The sequence below is a fragment of the Orcinus orca genome, chromosome 2 (genome assembly GCF_937001465.1).
Source record: "Orcinus orca chromosome 2, mOrcOrc1.1, whole genome shotgun sequence".
NCBI lineage: Eukaryota > Metazoa > Chordata > Mammalia > Artiodactyla > Delphinidae > Orcinus > Orcinus orca.
The window spans coordinates 5776917-5793608 of NC_064560.1; the positions used below are offsets into that span (position 1 = coordinate 5776917).

A 16692-nucleotide genomic window follows, 5' to 3' on the forward strand; every position below is an offset into this window, starting at 1 on the left:
AACACATACCAACTACCAGCATAACTTAATTGCATTTTATTCGGCACTTTTAGGTATATTAAGTAGTTTTGCTCCATTTCAGCTTGTCCAGTATTTGCCTGGATTTTCTATTTCTTTTAAAATAAGTTTTGCAATGAAAGGAAAACCATGGTAAATGATAATCGGGGAAATTTGCCTAACACATTAAGGGTTAAAAAATAATTTTTCTTAATGCCTTTTGACAGATGAGCAAAAGACTGGAGGCTTACATGACTTACATGCTGACGGTCACTTAGCAAGTAAGTGCTGGTGTCAGAAATAGAATCAGACACTGTGACCCCAGCACTCCCTCTTTCTCCATTGTCCCAGGCAGACATAGAATAGGCACTGCATTCATGAAAGAATAGCTGTGGCCAATGTCACCACACGACATCACACAGAAATGTGTTCAAGGTTTGTGTTTCTTTGTCACTGAGTGCTCTCTACAAACCGATGTAGACTTTAAAAAAAATTTTTTTTATTGGAGTATAATTGATTTACAATGTTGTGTTAGTTTCTGCCGTACAGCAAAGTGAATCAGTTATACATATACATATATCCACTCGTTTTTAGATTCTTTTCCCATATAGGTCATTATAGAGCACTGAGTAGAGGTCCCTGTGCTATACAGTAGGTCCTTATTAGTTATCTGTTTTATATACAGTAGTGTGTATATGTCAACCCCAATTTATCCCTCTCCCCCTTCCCCCCATAACCACAAGTTTGTTTTTCACATTTGTGACTCTGTTTCTGTTTTGTAAATAAGTTCATTTGTACCATTTTTTTAGATTCCGCATATAAGTGATATCATATGGTATTTGTCTTTCTCTGTCTGACTTACTTCACTCAGTATGACAGTCTCTAGGTCCATCCATGTTGCGACAAGTGGCATTATTTCATTCTTTCTGTGGCTGAGTACTATTCCATTGTATATATGTACCACATCTTCTTTATCCATTCTTCTGTCGATGGGCATTTAGGTTGCTTCTGTGTCCTGGCTATTGTGAATAGTGCTGCATTGAACATTGGAGTGCATGTATCTTTTCAAATTATGATTTTCTCTGGATATATGCCCAAAAGTGGGATTGCTGGATCATATGGTAGCTCTATTTTTAGTTTTTTAAGGAACGTCCATACTGTTCTGCATAACGGTTGTATCAATTTCCATTCCCACCAGCAGTGCAAGAGGGTTCCCTTTTCTCCACACCCTCTCCAGCATTTGTTGTTTGTAGCTTTTTTGATGATGGCCATTCTGACCATTGTGAGGTGATACCTCATTGTAGTTTTGATTTGCATTTCTCTAATAATTAGTGACGTTGAGCATCTTTTCATGTGCCTCTTGGCTACCTGTATGTCTTCTTTGAAGAAATGTCTGTTTAGATCTTTCACCCATTGTTTGATTGGGTTTTTTTGATATTTGATTGGGTTGGTTTTTGATATTGATCATGAGCTGTTTGTATATTTTGTAAATTAATCCCTTGTCTGTCGATTCATTTGCAAATATTTTCTCCCATTCTGTGGGTTGCAGTGTAGACTTTTATGTAAACTTTAGCTACAGTCATACCTAATTCTATGCCAGTAGCCATGATTGTATGTTTAAAAACATCTCGTTTTTCTTACATTTTCCTGTCTCATGCCATACGGGTGACAGAAGAAATGTCAGTGGATATTAGGAAATGAGAAAAGGGCACTGTTACTAGTAACTATTTTCTCTTAACAATTCTCATGTGCTTCTCAGGCCCCTACTTTGTTGCCTGAATTAATGTCTTTAATTTCTCACTCCGTAGTTGGATCTGAACTGATATGACTAAGTAAGTTGTCTTTACTATATATAACATGTACAAAGTATATACTCTACAAGACGTACTCATTCCTCTCACCACACACTGTGCATTTTGCACGTAATGCATGCATACCCAAGATCCTAACAATGAACTGTTAAGAAATACAGCACCGTATGCAGAGGATTCTAAGTGTTATAAACCATTTCATGCGCAAAACATTCCGATTGTTCTTTTTTTTTTTTAAAAAAAAAGTACCTCCATGCTATTTAAATATATAAAAATATTTTGGTCAGTTTTAAGTTTGCCAGACTTTTGCCTGGAATTGTTTTTGGATGGTTTCACATTCATTCACTAGTATTCACAGGAATTAAAACTGTACAGTTCAAAGGATACCAGATGATTATTTTTTGGTGCCTTTGCAAAGACACCATAATTATAATGAAGCAAGCATGTTGAAGGCAGAAAATGGGTCTTGTCCCCTGCTACATCCTAGTGTCAGGTATATGGTAATTAGGCACTTAACAAATATTTGTTGAATGAATGAATAAATGAAGTGATTTTCCACTCACTCACTTTATCTAATTAAGAGCATGAAAACAAATGTATCTAAATTGTGTCCTTTAAGGAGGTGGACGAATTTGGCCTGAATAATCAGGGGTAAAGAGCCCATCCACTGCAATCTGCCTTCTCCTCTTTCAGAAACCCTTGGGTCAAATTCCTCTCCCTTCCACAGGGAGAAATTTTCAAAGAGAGAGATGTGCTATGTTCCTGCACTTAATTATCATTGTGCCTCTAGTCAAACTCTAGGCCCTGGATTTCCATGAAAGCCCTTTGGTTTGTTAAATCGGTAAGTAGGAGAAAGATTGAGGCATAGCACCTGTCTTTGGCCGTCCCAGTGGCTCCGAGTTTGATCAGTAAATAGTTAGTACCCAGATACCTTCCGGCCATGTTGCTCTACCCAACTTGCCTTGGTGATGACAGAATTTTGCTGTCATAAAAATACCTACAGCTACTCTATAGTACATTGCAGAGAAAATTCCTTGGAGGCGGATGGCAAAAAGACCCTCCGTGGGTTATCTTCTTCAATCCCATACACCCTGTATCAAACCAGGGGCAGAGGCAGTGCTGTGATCACATGCCACCTGGAAATGTGGCTAGAGTTTTAACAGGTAGTCAAGTTTTAATACGTGATTAAAACACATAAAGCCTTTGTGGATTAAAAGCCCAAACGGGAACACATAAGTGCTGGTGTTATTTTTCGACAAATGTTGACTTTGGGCGGCTGTAACTGTCAAGGGCAGCCCCCTACAATGTTCCCCAGGGTTACATCCACCGCAGTCCACAGGCACTTCCACAGGCCTGTATCTCTTAAAGAGAACAGATGGTTAGGGGAGGGGCCCAGACACAGAAGCAGATTTATCTTGTCAGGCTGTGCTCTCCAGGCAAATGACCTGAAGCAGGTCACAAGTGGTCACATGACAACAGTGTGGTTCAGAGGTGTCCTAAGGTGCTGGCCATTCCTTAACTCTTCCCTCTCAGGGTCTCAACTGCTTCTTTTGGATAGGCACATAGCAGTTTTGTTGTTGTTTTATGTGTGTGTGCATGTATTTTAAGGTAAAATGCCTTATTATGAATGCTAGTGAAGATTTATATATCTTTAAAAATATTTAATTGTTGGTACTTCCCTGGTGGCGCAGTGGATAAGACTCCATGCTCCCAATGCAGGGGGCCTGGGTTCAATCCCTGGTCAGGAAACCAGACCCCACATGCACGCCGCAACTGAGAGTTCACATGCCACAACTAAGGAGCCCGCGTGCCGCAACTAAGGAGCCCTGGAGGCGCAACTAAGGAGCCCACCTGTCACAACTAAGACCCAGTGCAACCAAATAATTAAATTAAAAAAAAAAGATTAGAAAAACTTTAAAAAAATTTAATTGCATCAATGGATTGTGGACACCTGGAGATATTTTGTATTCTCAAATGACAGAAATCCTACCTTTAGGGGGATGAATGAACAGTTTTACAGGTAGTCAAGGCTGAGCGGCAGTCCGGCTAGAAAGCCCAGTGTCCTAAAAAGAGTTGCAGGACAGAGCCAGCATCTTACCTTGCTACCCACAGTCACAGCAGCCTGTGGGTTCAGAACCTTCTCTTTCAAGCCTAAAAATTCCTGTTGTTTTCCGGGAGGCCTTGTTTTCAGGATGCTCTTCTTTTTGTGTGTTGTATGTGCATTTTGTTGCATGAAATACATGTTCTTTTGTGATTTGTCCCCATTATAGAAGCTGAAGTCCTTGCCCTTTCAGTACAGGTCAGATTGTGTATGCAGCCCAGCAGACCTCAGAGAGTCTGTGAAAGGCTGACCTAGTCAAACGCCAGCCTGGCAACTGTCTTGCTGTGAACACTCACATCAAAAAGCTAAAGTTGCCTGCCTCTGCCTCCCTGAATTTTTTTTTCTGTTACTTTATTTGGTTTGTTTTTCCAAATGCACTCCTTTTTCTAAGGCCATTTTCCCTAGTTGCCTGTCCTCTGAAATGTTCATACTTCTAGGTATAGTATTTCAGGCCTGGAACCCTGAATAATCCATAATATAGGGACAGAATGGCTGGCTGTCCTAGAATTGGTCTCAGGATTTTCTAGGATGCTCTGAGTTTGTCTGATGTCAGCTCAAGCTCTCCATTCCATCCTGGGCCATTTTAAAAGGAGGCATTGAAATGGCAGCCAACGAATCTCAGATACTGTAGCTTTATTGTTTAAAAGAAAGTACATATACATATGTGTATGTACATTTTATGTACCTATACATGTTGTTTGATTTTATGAGCAAGGAGTAAACATACACACACACACACACACACACACACACACACACATAGAGTTTGATTTTATGAACAAGGAAGTCCTACTGTTGTAGAAGTTAACGTTTATTTCACAATTTTCAATGAAAGGTTATGTTCTGTTAATGCCAGGCCTCATTTTCTCACTTACCTACATGTCTAAGTATAAACAAATAGAGTTAGAAAGATTCTTCTTTAAGAATTAGTATGAGCCGGTTCACGCAGTAGGGCAGGCTAAACGTTCACAGGATACCTTGCCAACGTAGTACATGTAAGATAATGAATAAAATGAAAGGGGACAAAATATCATATTTTTAAATGCCTGGCTAAGCTGGTAGGAAAGCAAAGGACTTGTTCAGGGGGCAGAAACAAAAGAGAGAGCAGAGAAAATAAGGAGTAAGGGGTGACCTAGAGCAGCCGTTTGCATGTTTGTTTGTTTTTTATTGAGGTATAATTGGTATACAATATTATGTAAGTTTCTGGTATACAGCATAGTGATTCACAACTTTTAAAGCTTATATTCCGTTTTTAGTTATTATAAAATATTGACTATATTCCCTGTGTTGTACAATATATCCTTGTGGTTTATTTATTTTATACATAGTAGTTAGTACCTCTTAATCCCCTTCTGCTATCTTGCCCCTCCCCGCTCCCTCTCCTCACTGGTAACCACTAGTTTGTTCTCTGTATCTGTGAGTCTCTTTCCTCTTTTGTTATATTCACTAGTTTGCTGTATTTTTTAGGTTCCACATATAACTGATATCATACAGTATTTGTCTTTCTCTGTCTATTTCATTAGCATAATACCCTCCAAATCTATTCATGTTGTTGCAAATGGCAAAATTTCATTCTTTTTTACAGTTGAGTAGTATTCCATTGTTTATAGACATCACACCTTCTTTTTTTTTAATTTTTTAATTTTTTTTTACATCTTTATTGGAGTATAATCGCTTTACAATGGTGTGTTACTTTCTGCTTTATAACAAAGTGAATCAGTTATACATATATATATGTCCCCTCCCACCCTCTTGCGTCTCCCTCCCACCCTCCCTATCCCACCCCTCTAGGTGGTCACAAAGCACCGAGCTGATCTCCCTGTGCTATGCGGCTGCTTCCCACTAGCTATCTATTTTACATTTGGTAGTGTATATATGTCCATGCCACTCTCTCGCTTTGTCCCGGCTTCCCCTTCCCCCTCCCTGTGTCCTCAAGTCCATTCTCTAGTAGGTCTGGACATCACATCTTCTTTATCCATTTACCTGTTGATGGGCACTTAGGTTGCTTCCGTATCTTGGCAATTGTAAATGATGCTGCTGTGAACATTGCTGTGCATGTATCTTTTTGAATCAGTGTTTTTGGCTTTTTTGGATATGTATCTAGGAGTGAAATTGCTGGGTCATATACTAGTTCTATTTTTAGTTTTTTGAGAAACCTCCGTACTGTTTTCCACATGACTGAACCGACTTACACTCCTGCCAACAGCGCACAAGGGATCCCTTTTCTCCACACCCTCACCGGAATTTGTTATTTGTGTTCTTTTTGATGGTGGCCATTCTGACAGGTGTGAGGTGAGATCTCATTGTGGTTTTAATTTGCATTTTCCTGATGATTAACGATACTGAGCATCTTTTCATGACCATCTGTATGTCTTCTTTGGAAAAATGTCTGTTCAGGCCTTCTGCCCATTTTGTAATTGGGTTGTTTGTTTTTTTGATGCCTGGGGGGTTTTAAAGGACGAAGTGAGAAAGAACTGGGGCTGAATAGAAATAAATCAGAGACATAGCCTCTGCCAGCACATGAAGGGAGTACTCCTCTCACCCAGAACAACACCCATGTGGGTGGACTCGGTGCAAATCTGGCCCACAGAAGGAGTCTTTGGAGATTATATGTCTTCCTCAGTCTTGTCTTCTGGTGGAGGGGAGGCAGTTGGGAAAAAAGTCTTCCATGAGAATCTCTAACCACAAACCTGCACTGACTGAGTTTAGGGGCCAGAATTCATAGCACCTGTGTGGTTCTAAAACCCTCAAATGCTTAAACAGTCACAGAAAGATAAATACGGTATGATTGCACTTGTATGACGTACCTGTCGTCACATTCGTAGAGACAGGCAATCGAATGGCGGTTGCCGTGGGCCAGGGGTGGGGGGATGGGGAGTTGATGTTCAGTGGCTATGGAGTTTCAGTTGTGCAAATGAAGAGAGTTCTAGATATCAGTTGCCCAACAACGTGAATGTACTGAACACAACCAAACTTGACATTTCAAAATGGCGAAGATGGTAAATTTTACGTTATGTGTATTTTACCACAGTAAAAATTGTCTTTTAATTTTTAAAAATTTAAAGTAGTCTCAGGTTGGTAATGCCCCCTGACTGCCTATAAGAAACAAACATAGCAAACAAACAAAAGGCCAGGAAAAGACCCTCCCACCCAGGATTTGTAATAATTCCCAAGGAATCTACGATCACAGTAATATTTTACAAGGAAATAATGAATGAGGGCCAGAAGAACCAACAAACTATACACTCAGAATAAAAAGACAGTGGGAATTAGATTTATTAAGTGCAAGGTTAACATTGTATACTTAATTTTTTTTTAAAGATGAAGCTGAAAGCATGTTGAAGGGAAAAGAAATTATCAAAATTAACCAAGGAGATTTGAAAAGTAACCAAATAGAACTTACAGAAGAAAAAATAAAAACTATAGTTCTTAATATTATAGACCAAATTGATAGACTAAGCAGCAGATTGATTCCACTGGAGAGAGAAGGAGTAAATAGGAAGATGGAACTGAAGAAATTACAGCTCAAAGATGCAAACGGATGGAAGTATGAAGTGCAGGTATTAAGATCCTACCTATATCAACTTATAGTTTACAATGTAAATAATCTGGAAATATGGGTGAAGCAATATTTGAAGAGACAATGGCTGAGATTTTCCAGAAACAATGAAAAATACCCTTCTACTGAGGAATTCCAAGCATACAAAATAAAAAGGAAATTCACACTGAGATAGATCATAGGGAAAATACAGAATACCAGAGAAAAAGATGCTACAAGTCATCAGAAAAAAAAAGACAGGTTACTTCAAAGGAAGCACAATTACTTTGAGCTGATATAACAGCAATAATACATGTCAGATAAAAATGGAAAGGGCTAGGAAAGAATAACTTTTAAATAGAATTATCTATTCTAATTCACTATTATAAATTATCTATTATATTAAATGATCTCTTATGAATGAAGGAATAAATGCATTTGCAGACACATGAAATCTAAGCATTTATTACCAAAACAGACCCTCAGTAAAGGAACTTCAAATGATGTACCTCAGGAAATAAGTAATAATTTAAGGATAAAGGTCTGAGATGTGAGAGGAAGTGATAAGCCAAGAAAAAAAGCAAAAAAGTTCATCTAAATCTACATTAACCATGTTTTTTAATAATAAAATAATCTCTTATCACTGGGATTAAAAAAAATCAAGTAGGGAATTCCCTGGTGGCCCAGTGGTTAGGACTCCACGCTTTCACTGCCAAGGGCCTGGGTTCGGTCCCCAGTCGGAGAACTAGGATCCCACAAGCCGTGCAGTGTGACCAAAAAAAAAAAAAATATCAGGTGGACCCCACATCCTGGAAAATATAGCCTAAGACTTAGATGGTGAGTAACTGAGGTTTCTAAAGTTCTTGTATTACTAGGAAGGAAGGAAGGTAAAATTGTTTACTTTTTTTTTTTTTTTTTTTTTTGTGGTAACACGGGCCTCTCACTGTTGCGGCCTCTCCCGTTGCGGAGCACAGGCTCCGGACGCGCAGGCCCAGCGGCCATGGCTCACGGGCCCAGCCGCTCCGCGGCATGTGGGATCTTCCCGGACCGGGGCACAAACCCACGTCCCCTGCATCGGCAGGCGGACTCTCAACCACTGCGCCACCAGGGAAGCCCTGTTTACTATATTTTAAAATGTTTAAATTTGCTGTGTTAAATATACATGTTAAATTTTCTACTATAACTACTAATAGGATATAAATCGTACACATACCTTCCAAAGAAGTAAAGAGGATAAATAGAATATGGAGGTGGAAAAAAAAAAACCAGTAAAAAGAAATCAAGAAATTTTAACGATAACTATGACCAAAAAAATGAAATAAGCATATCAGTAAACATAGTCAATGCAAATAAACTGAATTTAGCATATAAAAAAAGAGAATGGGTAAAACTCCAAACCCAGCCATATGCTTTTTATACAAGACACATGTAAATTATAAAGACAAACACAAAAAGACTGGTACAGTCACATTAACATCAGATAAAACAGCTTTTAAAACACTAGTACTGGGCTTCCCTGCTGGCGCAGTGGTTAAGAATGCACCTGCCAATGCAGGGGACACGGGTTTGAGCCCTGGTCCGAGAAGATCCCACATGCCGCGGAGCAACTAAGCCCGTGTGCCACAGCTACTGAGCCTGTGCTCTAGAGCCCGTGAGCCACAACTACTGAGCCTGTGTGCCACAACTACTGAAGCCCACGTGCCTAGAGTCCGCACTCTGCAAGAAGAGAAGCCACCACAATGAGAAGCCCGCGCACCTCAACAAAGAGTAGCCCCCGCTCACCTCAACTAGAGAAAACTCACGTGCAGCAGTGAAGACCCAACGCAGCCAAAAATAAATAGAATAAATTTATTTAAAAAATAAAAAAAATAAAATAAAACACTAGTACTTACATTGCAAGATAAAACAGCTCCATATATGTTGATATAAGTTTCAATTCATCAGGAAGATATAATAATTTGTATGCATGTGATAACATAGCTTCAAAATATATGAAGCAAAAACTGAAATATGTACAATCAGAAACTAAAAATCCACCACGAGAGATTTTAACATACTTCTCATAGTAACCAATAGATCAAGCAGTCAAAAAATCAGTAGGAATATAGAATATTTGAACACCATGATTAACAACTGTAGTCTCAGGGGCATATAGAGAGGATTTATATAATAACAGCAGAATGCAATGTTTTCAAGAACTTAATAAATATTTAAAAAATTTTAAAATATATATTATCGATACTCTTTTGTATGCCTGATATACTTCACACTGTTTAAAAAGAATCAAAAATCATCCTTATTGATTAAAGGTGCTACATATATTCCATATCATACAAAAGTATATTATCAAATACATTATTTTAAATTCAAATGAAGCTACCCAAGATTGCATAGCAAATGGTAGAGGCAAGATTTAAAAGCACATGTCTCTGGGTCCAAAGATTCTATTCTTCACACTGCGATGCACTACCTCTGTGACCAGTATCCAGAAACATCCCTCTGTTTTATCAGTACAACCAGAAGATTCCTGAAGATAGCCAAGTATTGATCTCAATAGCAACCCAGCTGCCAGGACAACTGCCTTTACTTTGAGGTCCCTCAGGTTCCCCGTTAACACTGGCTTCTCTGTTCTGCCACAATTATAATATGTTTTTTTTTTTTTTTCCGCACAGGATTTTACAGTATTTTTATTAAGATGAAGCATTTTACCAATACGTTCTGTAGGAGCATTCGTTTATTAAATAACAGACTGTCGGGTCTGATGATCGGGATTTATCAGTCTGCTAACATGGCTGTATTCCACTTTGCAAGATAGAATTAATTGTATTATCAGTCTCATCGGTACTGTGTTAATTCTTTCATCAGTTCAACGTAAAGGCCGATGTCCAGCCTCTGCAGCATTGTTAGGCTTCTTCATACAAATAACTGCAGCCAACGTCTATTTATATAGTCAGTTATTTTGCTGAGCCCTACGGGTCTAATACAATATGAGGGGGTTGAGTGGTGGACCTCAGAAAGACATGTCCATGTCTCAGCACTCTGAATCTCTGAAAGTGACCCTATTTGGAAAAAGGGTCTTTGCAGACATACTTGCGTTAAGGATCTTGAGATGAGATCATTCCGGATGATCTGAGTGGGTACTAAATCTAATGACAAGTGTCCTCATAAGAAGCAAAAGAGGAGACACAGACGAGCAGAAGGCGGCCATGTGAAGACAGCAGAAGTTGAAGTTAGGCTACAAGCCAAGGAAAGCCTGGAACAACCGGACACTAGAAGAGGCAAGGGACCCTCCTCCTGTAGATCCCTGGAGGAAGCGCAGCCCTGCCAACACCTTGATTCCAGACTTCTGGCCTCCAGAGCTGTCAGAGGGTACATTTCTATTGTTTGAGGCCTCCCAGTTTCTTATAATTTGTTACAGAAGCCATAGGAAACTAGGACATAATACCGCCAAACAAATAATATACGTATTACTATTATTTTTTTAGCCGTGCATTTTCCAAAATTAAGATGATTCAAACCACCAGTCACAACAACACACCTCAACACTTCTATGTGTGTGTTTATTCTCAGGGTGAAAGCCATTCAATTCCCCTTCCCTTTATATTTGCAGATAAATTTATCACTCTTAACTACTGGCAAACACTGAGCACGTGGAATTAGCACCAACTGTGACATCATACCCTGAGACAAAGTGGGGACACCAACTGTGAAGCATTATGAGGGATTAAGTAAATTAAAAGAAATGCCTTGTGCAAAATACCTAGGATACTGACACGGGGTAGGGACACAAAAATGGCATTGGTGATTTTTATTAACGTCTATGGTAAAACTTTATTTTTTAAAGTTTTTTTTTTTAATTATTTTTTTTTATTTTTTATTAACGTCTATGGTAAAACTTTATAAATACTATCTTCCAAGTAGTTCGTAGTTTTTTTCTAGTGCTTTATTGATCTGATGATTTTATTTATTTGATCATTCATGAATCTTGCGATGGTTCGCACTAATTGGTAGATGGTCTGCTTACCTATCAAGGTGTGACCTAACTTGTTTTGGAGGTGTCTGCTCCAGCCTCTTGCAGCACTCGGCTAATCTGAAATGGTGCACTTCGATTCCTTCCCGGGTGAATAATAACAGGACAGCCAAGCTGAGCCTGAGCGTGAGCTGTTGCCTGTAGAGCCTTTCTTTCACTCTCAGTCAGAGGCCAGGAGCAACCAGTTTCCCCAATAACGCCACACTTGATACTGGTTCCATCAGCTCCATGGAGAATTTCATTAACAAGGACATCAGTAAGCTAAGGAAGAGAATGAAAATTGATAGATTGGATTTTATCAACATAGAGTCACCACAGTATGTGAATGAATTTAGTCATTCAGTCACTCATCCTTTTAAAAATGTATCCAACATTCATTCAGTTAGTATTGGTCAATGAGAAAGGCATTTTACTGACCAAATCTCAAATTCAGCAAGTTACTGTAAAAGAATTTGAAAAAGAATCGATAAATGTATATGTATAACTGAATCACTTTGCTGTACACCTGAAACGAACACAATATTGTTAATCAACTCTACTCCAATATAAAATAAAAAAAATTTTTAAATCAAAAAAACAAGTTACTCTAAATCAACGAGTCCATAAAGCTTACTGTGATTATTTACCAAGAAATTCATGGCTTTAGGAGGCTGCAGGGGAAAAGGTGACTTAACAAGAAGTACATTCATTGTACATTCGTTCATTGAGATAAAAATCTGTATTTTAACCTAAGGGGCGCCCAGAATGTAAAAAGACTGCCTCTGAATCTATGTCAACTGTAGCAAGTAATTCTTTAATTTTCTCTTATTCATTCTGTCCTTTATCCTATACAGCAAAGCAAATTCACAGCACACACAATAATACTTATATTGAGTGGTTAGAAGAGTGTGTAATCCCTGATATCAGGATAGTCTTCAAATAATATAAATGTGTAAAAGGGAAAGGCCTGACTGGAAAAAAAATGCAGATACAATTTTGAAATATTAAGTATTTTAAAGATTAACTGACTCTTTGCAAAGACTGGAGCTGACGTTCTATGCCTATGAAACAGGCAATGGAAGATACTATAAATATATACATATATGTGTAAACACACATCTAAATGTATATTCTACGTATATATAGAAGGAGAGCACACACACATACAAAACGGCTTCATGGCTTATCCTTTCTTTTTGTCCCTGAAAGATTTACTTTTCCTTCTGCCCATTCTTGCTTAAGATCCTATTATGACAAAAACAGGAAAATGGATTTTCTTCTACCCCTCCTGGTTTGTAAGAGGAGAAGGAAACATATTCGCAACTGTGCCAAGTCTCTGCCTGCCAGGTTTCACCCGACAGTGAATTTTTATTGCTGGTTATTATAAAATCCAGAAAGAAAATTGAGGTTGCATAACTGAAGCTTCTAATGGAACACTGAGGTTTACACACAGACTGTGCCACCGCTACTGCGCACCATGAGATACATGAATCTAAGTATTACCCCATTGGGTCTTCCGGTGACCAGTGCATTAAGATCTCCTTCCTGGATGCTTTTTCTTTATGAAGTGAAATGTTCCTAATTTAGGTCCCATTGACAGATGCCTTTGCTAACTAGCAAACTTCTACAGCGTGCCTCTGAGCCAGTGACATTTCCAAATGTAGATGACACGTGGGGATAACCCACGGTCTGAAGTTCTGATGATTCTGAATTTACACGCAAATATTGTCCAAGAAATTAGGGCTTTTGACCTGCTCCACTGACATGGCTCTGGTCTCTGAAGAGCGAGTTACATCCACATAAAACCCAGTTCCGGATGTGATGTGGACGCCAGTCTCTTCCGCAAAATCCACTTCAAGGTCTGCACATCTCAGCTGATCCCAGTGGTTGTGTTTTCCACCAAAGCTCCTCCACCTTGGGCTTTAAAATCCAACAATTCTTCCTTGATGCCTTCCGTCTCCTGATTCAACTGCAGATTCTCTCTATGGGAATAAGGGTTTTTCTGGATCCAAAATAAATTTTTCATTGTAATAGGTTCATTGGAGATCACTTCACGGCACAGAGGAGGTGGGTAGTAAGAGCAGTCAAAAGTCATTGTCAAGTGTTCGTGGGTCAGGGTGCAGCCCAGTTTGCTTGGCCCCACAAGGCTCAGAACAGTTTGGACTTTCCCACTTAAGGAAGACATTTCTGATGGGACCAGGAGATGCTCTAAAAAGAGTGTTTTCCGGAAAAAAGAAAACTGTAATCAGAAAATTTAACACACACATAAATTCTGTCCATAGGGGATGTGAAGCTGTGAACGTATACCGGTATAAGAGAGAGAATCAATGAGACTAGAGATACGATCTCACTTATCATCCTGCCAAAGTCAGAGTCTGCTGCTTGTAAATTGCTTAAGTTCACTGCGGCTCTAAGTGACATGCGTGGCGTTAAATGTCCGCTTCCACTGGGACTCCCCTGCCTAATTTAATCCCAATCTACTGGAAGTATCTCTTGGTATTCAGTTCACATTTTTCTTTTGCTTCATTTTACCTCATTAGTCATAGCTATGCTGCCTTGGATAATTCAAAAATAATCTCTGTTAAAAAAAAACAAAACTTCATAATCAATAACTTGTCTCAAAAGCAGCCACGTATCAGAACTGTTTCATTTGTCATTTTTCGGCTAAATTAAATTTACTGAAGCTACTGATCATTCCATGACTCATTCACTATCCACGTGAACCAATTTCTCTTGAAGGTCCGCCATGTAGAAATTGGATATATAAAGAGAAATATGACAGAATTTCTGACTATGACGTCAGAGATTTTGTCCCCCGCAAAACAGCTGGAGGGACTACATCTAGGTTGAATAATGAAAAAGAAAAACAAACTCTCCATTCTAGATGTTTTATTTTGCCTAGGGGGCATCTCAGAAATACACTTCAAAAGTACTGAAAAGCAAAAATTCTTAGGCGTAATGAGCGACTGAGTTACTGAAACTGAAGTCTGTTGTCTCTAAAAAGAGCAAATACCTCTCTGTTTATCCTCTGTTTACTTTCATTTGTGACACAAGTTAAGTGTGCACCAAGTTTCTATCAGTGACAGCAAGGACCCGATTCCAGTGCTTTTCATTTCCTAAATGAAGGGATTTGGCTTGGGAAGAAAAAAGACGATCCTGAAAGTGGTGAAGGTACATAGTCAAGGGCAAAACCACAGCCAGAGACAGTGTCCCACTGGAGCACCAACCAGACACACCCAGACGGACGGTGGAAAACAGTCTGCTGGGAACTGAGTAAAACAGTGTCTTTCGAAGCTCTCACATTGTTCCTTTTTCTTTTTTCCTCCTCTCCCCTCTTTTTAATTGTGGTAAGCTATATATAGCATACAATTTGCCATTTTAACAATTTTTAAATGTACAATTCAGTGGCATTAATTACATTCGCAATGTTATGCAACCATCACCAGTATCTGTTTCCAAAACTTTTTTCATCACTCCAGACAGAAACTCTGTAAACATTAAGCAATGATTCTCCATTCTCTCTTTCCCCAAGGCTCTGGTAACTACCAATTTACTTTCTGTCCCTATGAATTTACCTCTTTTAGATATTTCATTAAATATTTGTTCTTTCACGTTGTTCCTTTAAAAGACATTCTGTGACCATTTTCCCCCTTTGATGGGGGAGGCACATCCCTCTGATGGCCTTCTGTGACTTTCTGAGAATCAGTTTTCCCATCTGTAAATTAGAACAACAATGCACATTTCATAGGCTGCCATGGGAATTAAATTACATAGCACAGGTAAAAAGACCTGTAAAAGTGTCTGGCACCCAGCACACACCTTCAAGAAAACAGTAGCTTTGTTATGCTCCTTCTGGAAACTATTATATACGTCCTGGGTTATTTCTTTCTAGAGGAAGTGGTTGACTAGAGAAGCAATGGGTATAGCACAAGTTTGTAATGGGTGTAGCGCATACATAAGACAAGGTGAAAATAAATCAAGGGTGGAGAAAGAGGAATACTGAGTTATGGGGCCAATTTACATCAAGCCACTACAATGATCTGGAATGCAGGTGTTTGATATACACTAGCGTGCAATGCATACATGATTGATTTAGACTGTTTGGCAGAGAACTTTAGGACTTGTGGCTAGCATGGCCATTAATTTTTGTTTGAGAGTGGTCATCTGCAAGCCAGGCTTCCAAAAGCTAAATATTTCACGTGGCGGGCACAGCAGAAGAAGATCGTATCTATTTAGAGAATCAATCTGTAGCTACCAGTCACTACAGACAGCAATATTTTCCACTGATGATGTCTAGGGACTCACTGTTCGATGCCTTATTCCTTGTTACTGTAGCTAGTTCTGAAATCAAAGTACCGTTAATAATAGACTCAATATCCCATATGGGTTCATTTGTTCTTTCCCTCCTTCTGGCTGATGGCCTCACCGATGTGTTCCTAGAGAATTGCCAGGGGCCAGAAACTTGGATAAACTGACGAAACACTATCACTTTTACTAGAAAAGCACCACACTACATATTTAATTGATATAGATTTGAAAGAGCAATGTTGGTAAGTTTCAAACTCACAAGCTGCGAGTCTTCGTGAAAAAAACATCACCTAGGAAATGTCATCTCCTCTGGGAAATTCCTCTAACACTCTCAGGCACAGCTAGTTGGTGCTTTCTGTGATCACATACAATGTAACCCACACTTAAAAGATAAAAGATTAAAGAACTATAGCCAACACCACTGTATGCTAGAATGTATCTTTTAGTGGATTAAAATATGCAGGTAGATTTCCTAGTTCCTCTGCAGTGAGGGAGCCCTTTTGGGTCTATATTCACCCTGGAACTTGTTCTCTTCTCAGTCAGCAGGCAAGGGGCTATTAATGGCCCTCCTCCGTAGAGAGAGTGCACAGAATACAGACGGTAAGTGGGCAGTGAAAGCTGCAGTGCACAACTGTGCAAACAGGAGTGACCCCCCACCCCATGCAAAAAGGAGGCTGCAGGCATTTTACAGAGCATCTGTGGCAAGCTGCCACACTGTATACACCTGCACAGAAGGTAGCGGGAAAAGGGTTAGCCAGCGCTATAAACACATCGGCCACAAGCTTTGTTGTACTTCAGGTATGAAATCTGAGCAGTCAGAGAGACTGAGGACAATCTTCAATTACTATGACAGCCTGACCAGAGGAAACAACTCTTCCAATTCCAATGGGTATGGAATTAAAAAAAAAAAGAACATAGAAATTTAAAG

General features: G+C 39.2%; 2 protein-coding genes across 2 annotated transcripts in view; one reads left to right on the forward strand and one right to left on the reverse strand.

The window, feature by feature from the left end:
* Positions 1-14934, reverse strand: part of PTER (phosphotriesterase related) — a 30012-nt gene extending 15078 nt beyond the window's left edge. Inside the window, 4 exon segments of the mRNA XM_004278603.4 lie at positions 11472-11491; positions 11493-11738; positions 13208-13300; positions 13303-14934. Coding sequence (XP_004278651.3) covers positions 11472-11491; positions 11493-11738; positions 13208-13300; positions 13303-13641 — 698 coding nt within the window. The 5' untranslated portion in view covers positions 13642-14934.
* Positions 1-16692, forward strand: part of RSU1 (Ras suppressor protein 1) — a 356102-nt gene that overhangs the window by 284776 nt on the left and 54634 nt on the right. The window lies entirely within an intron of this gene.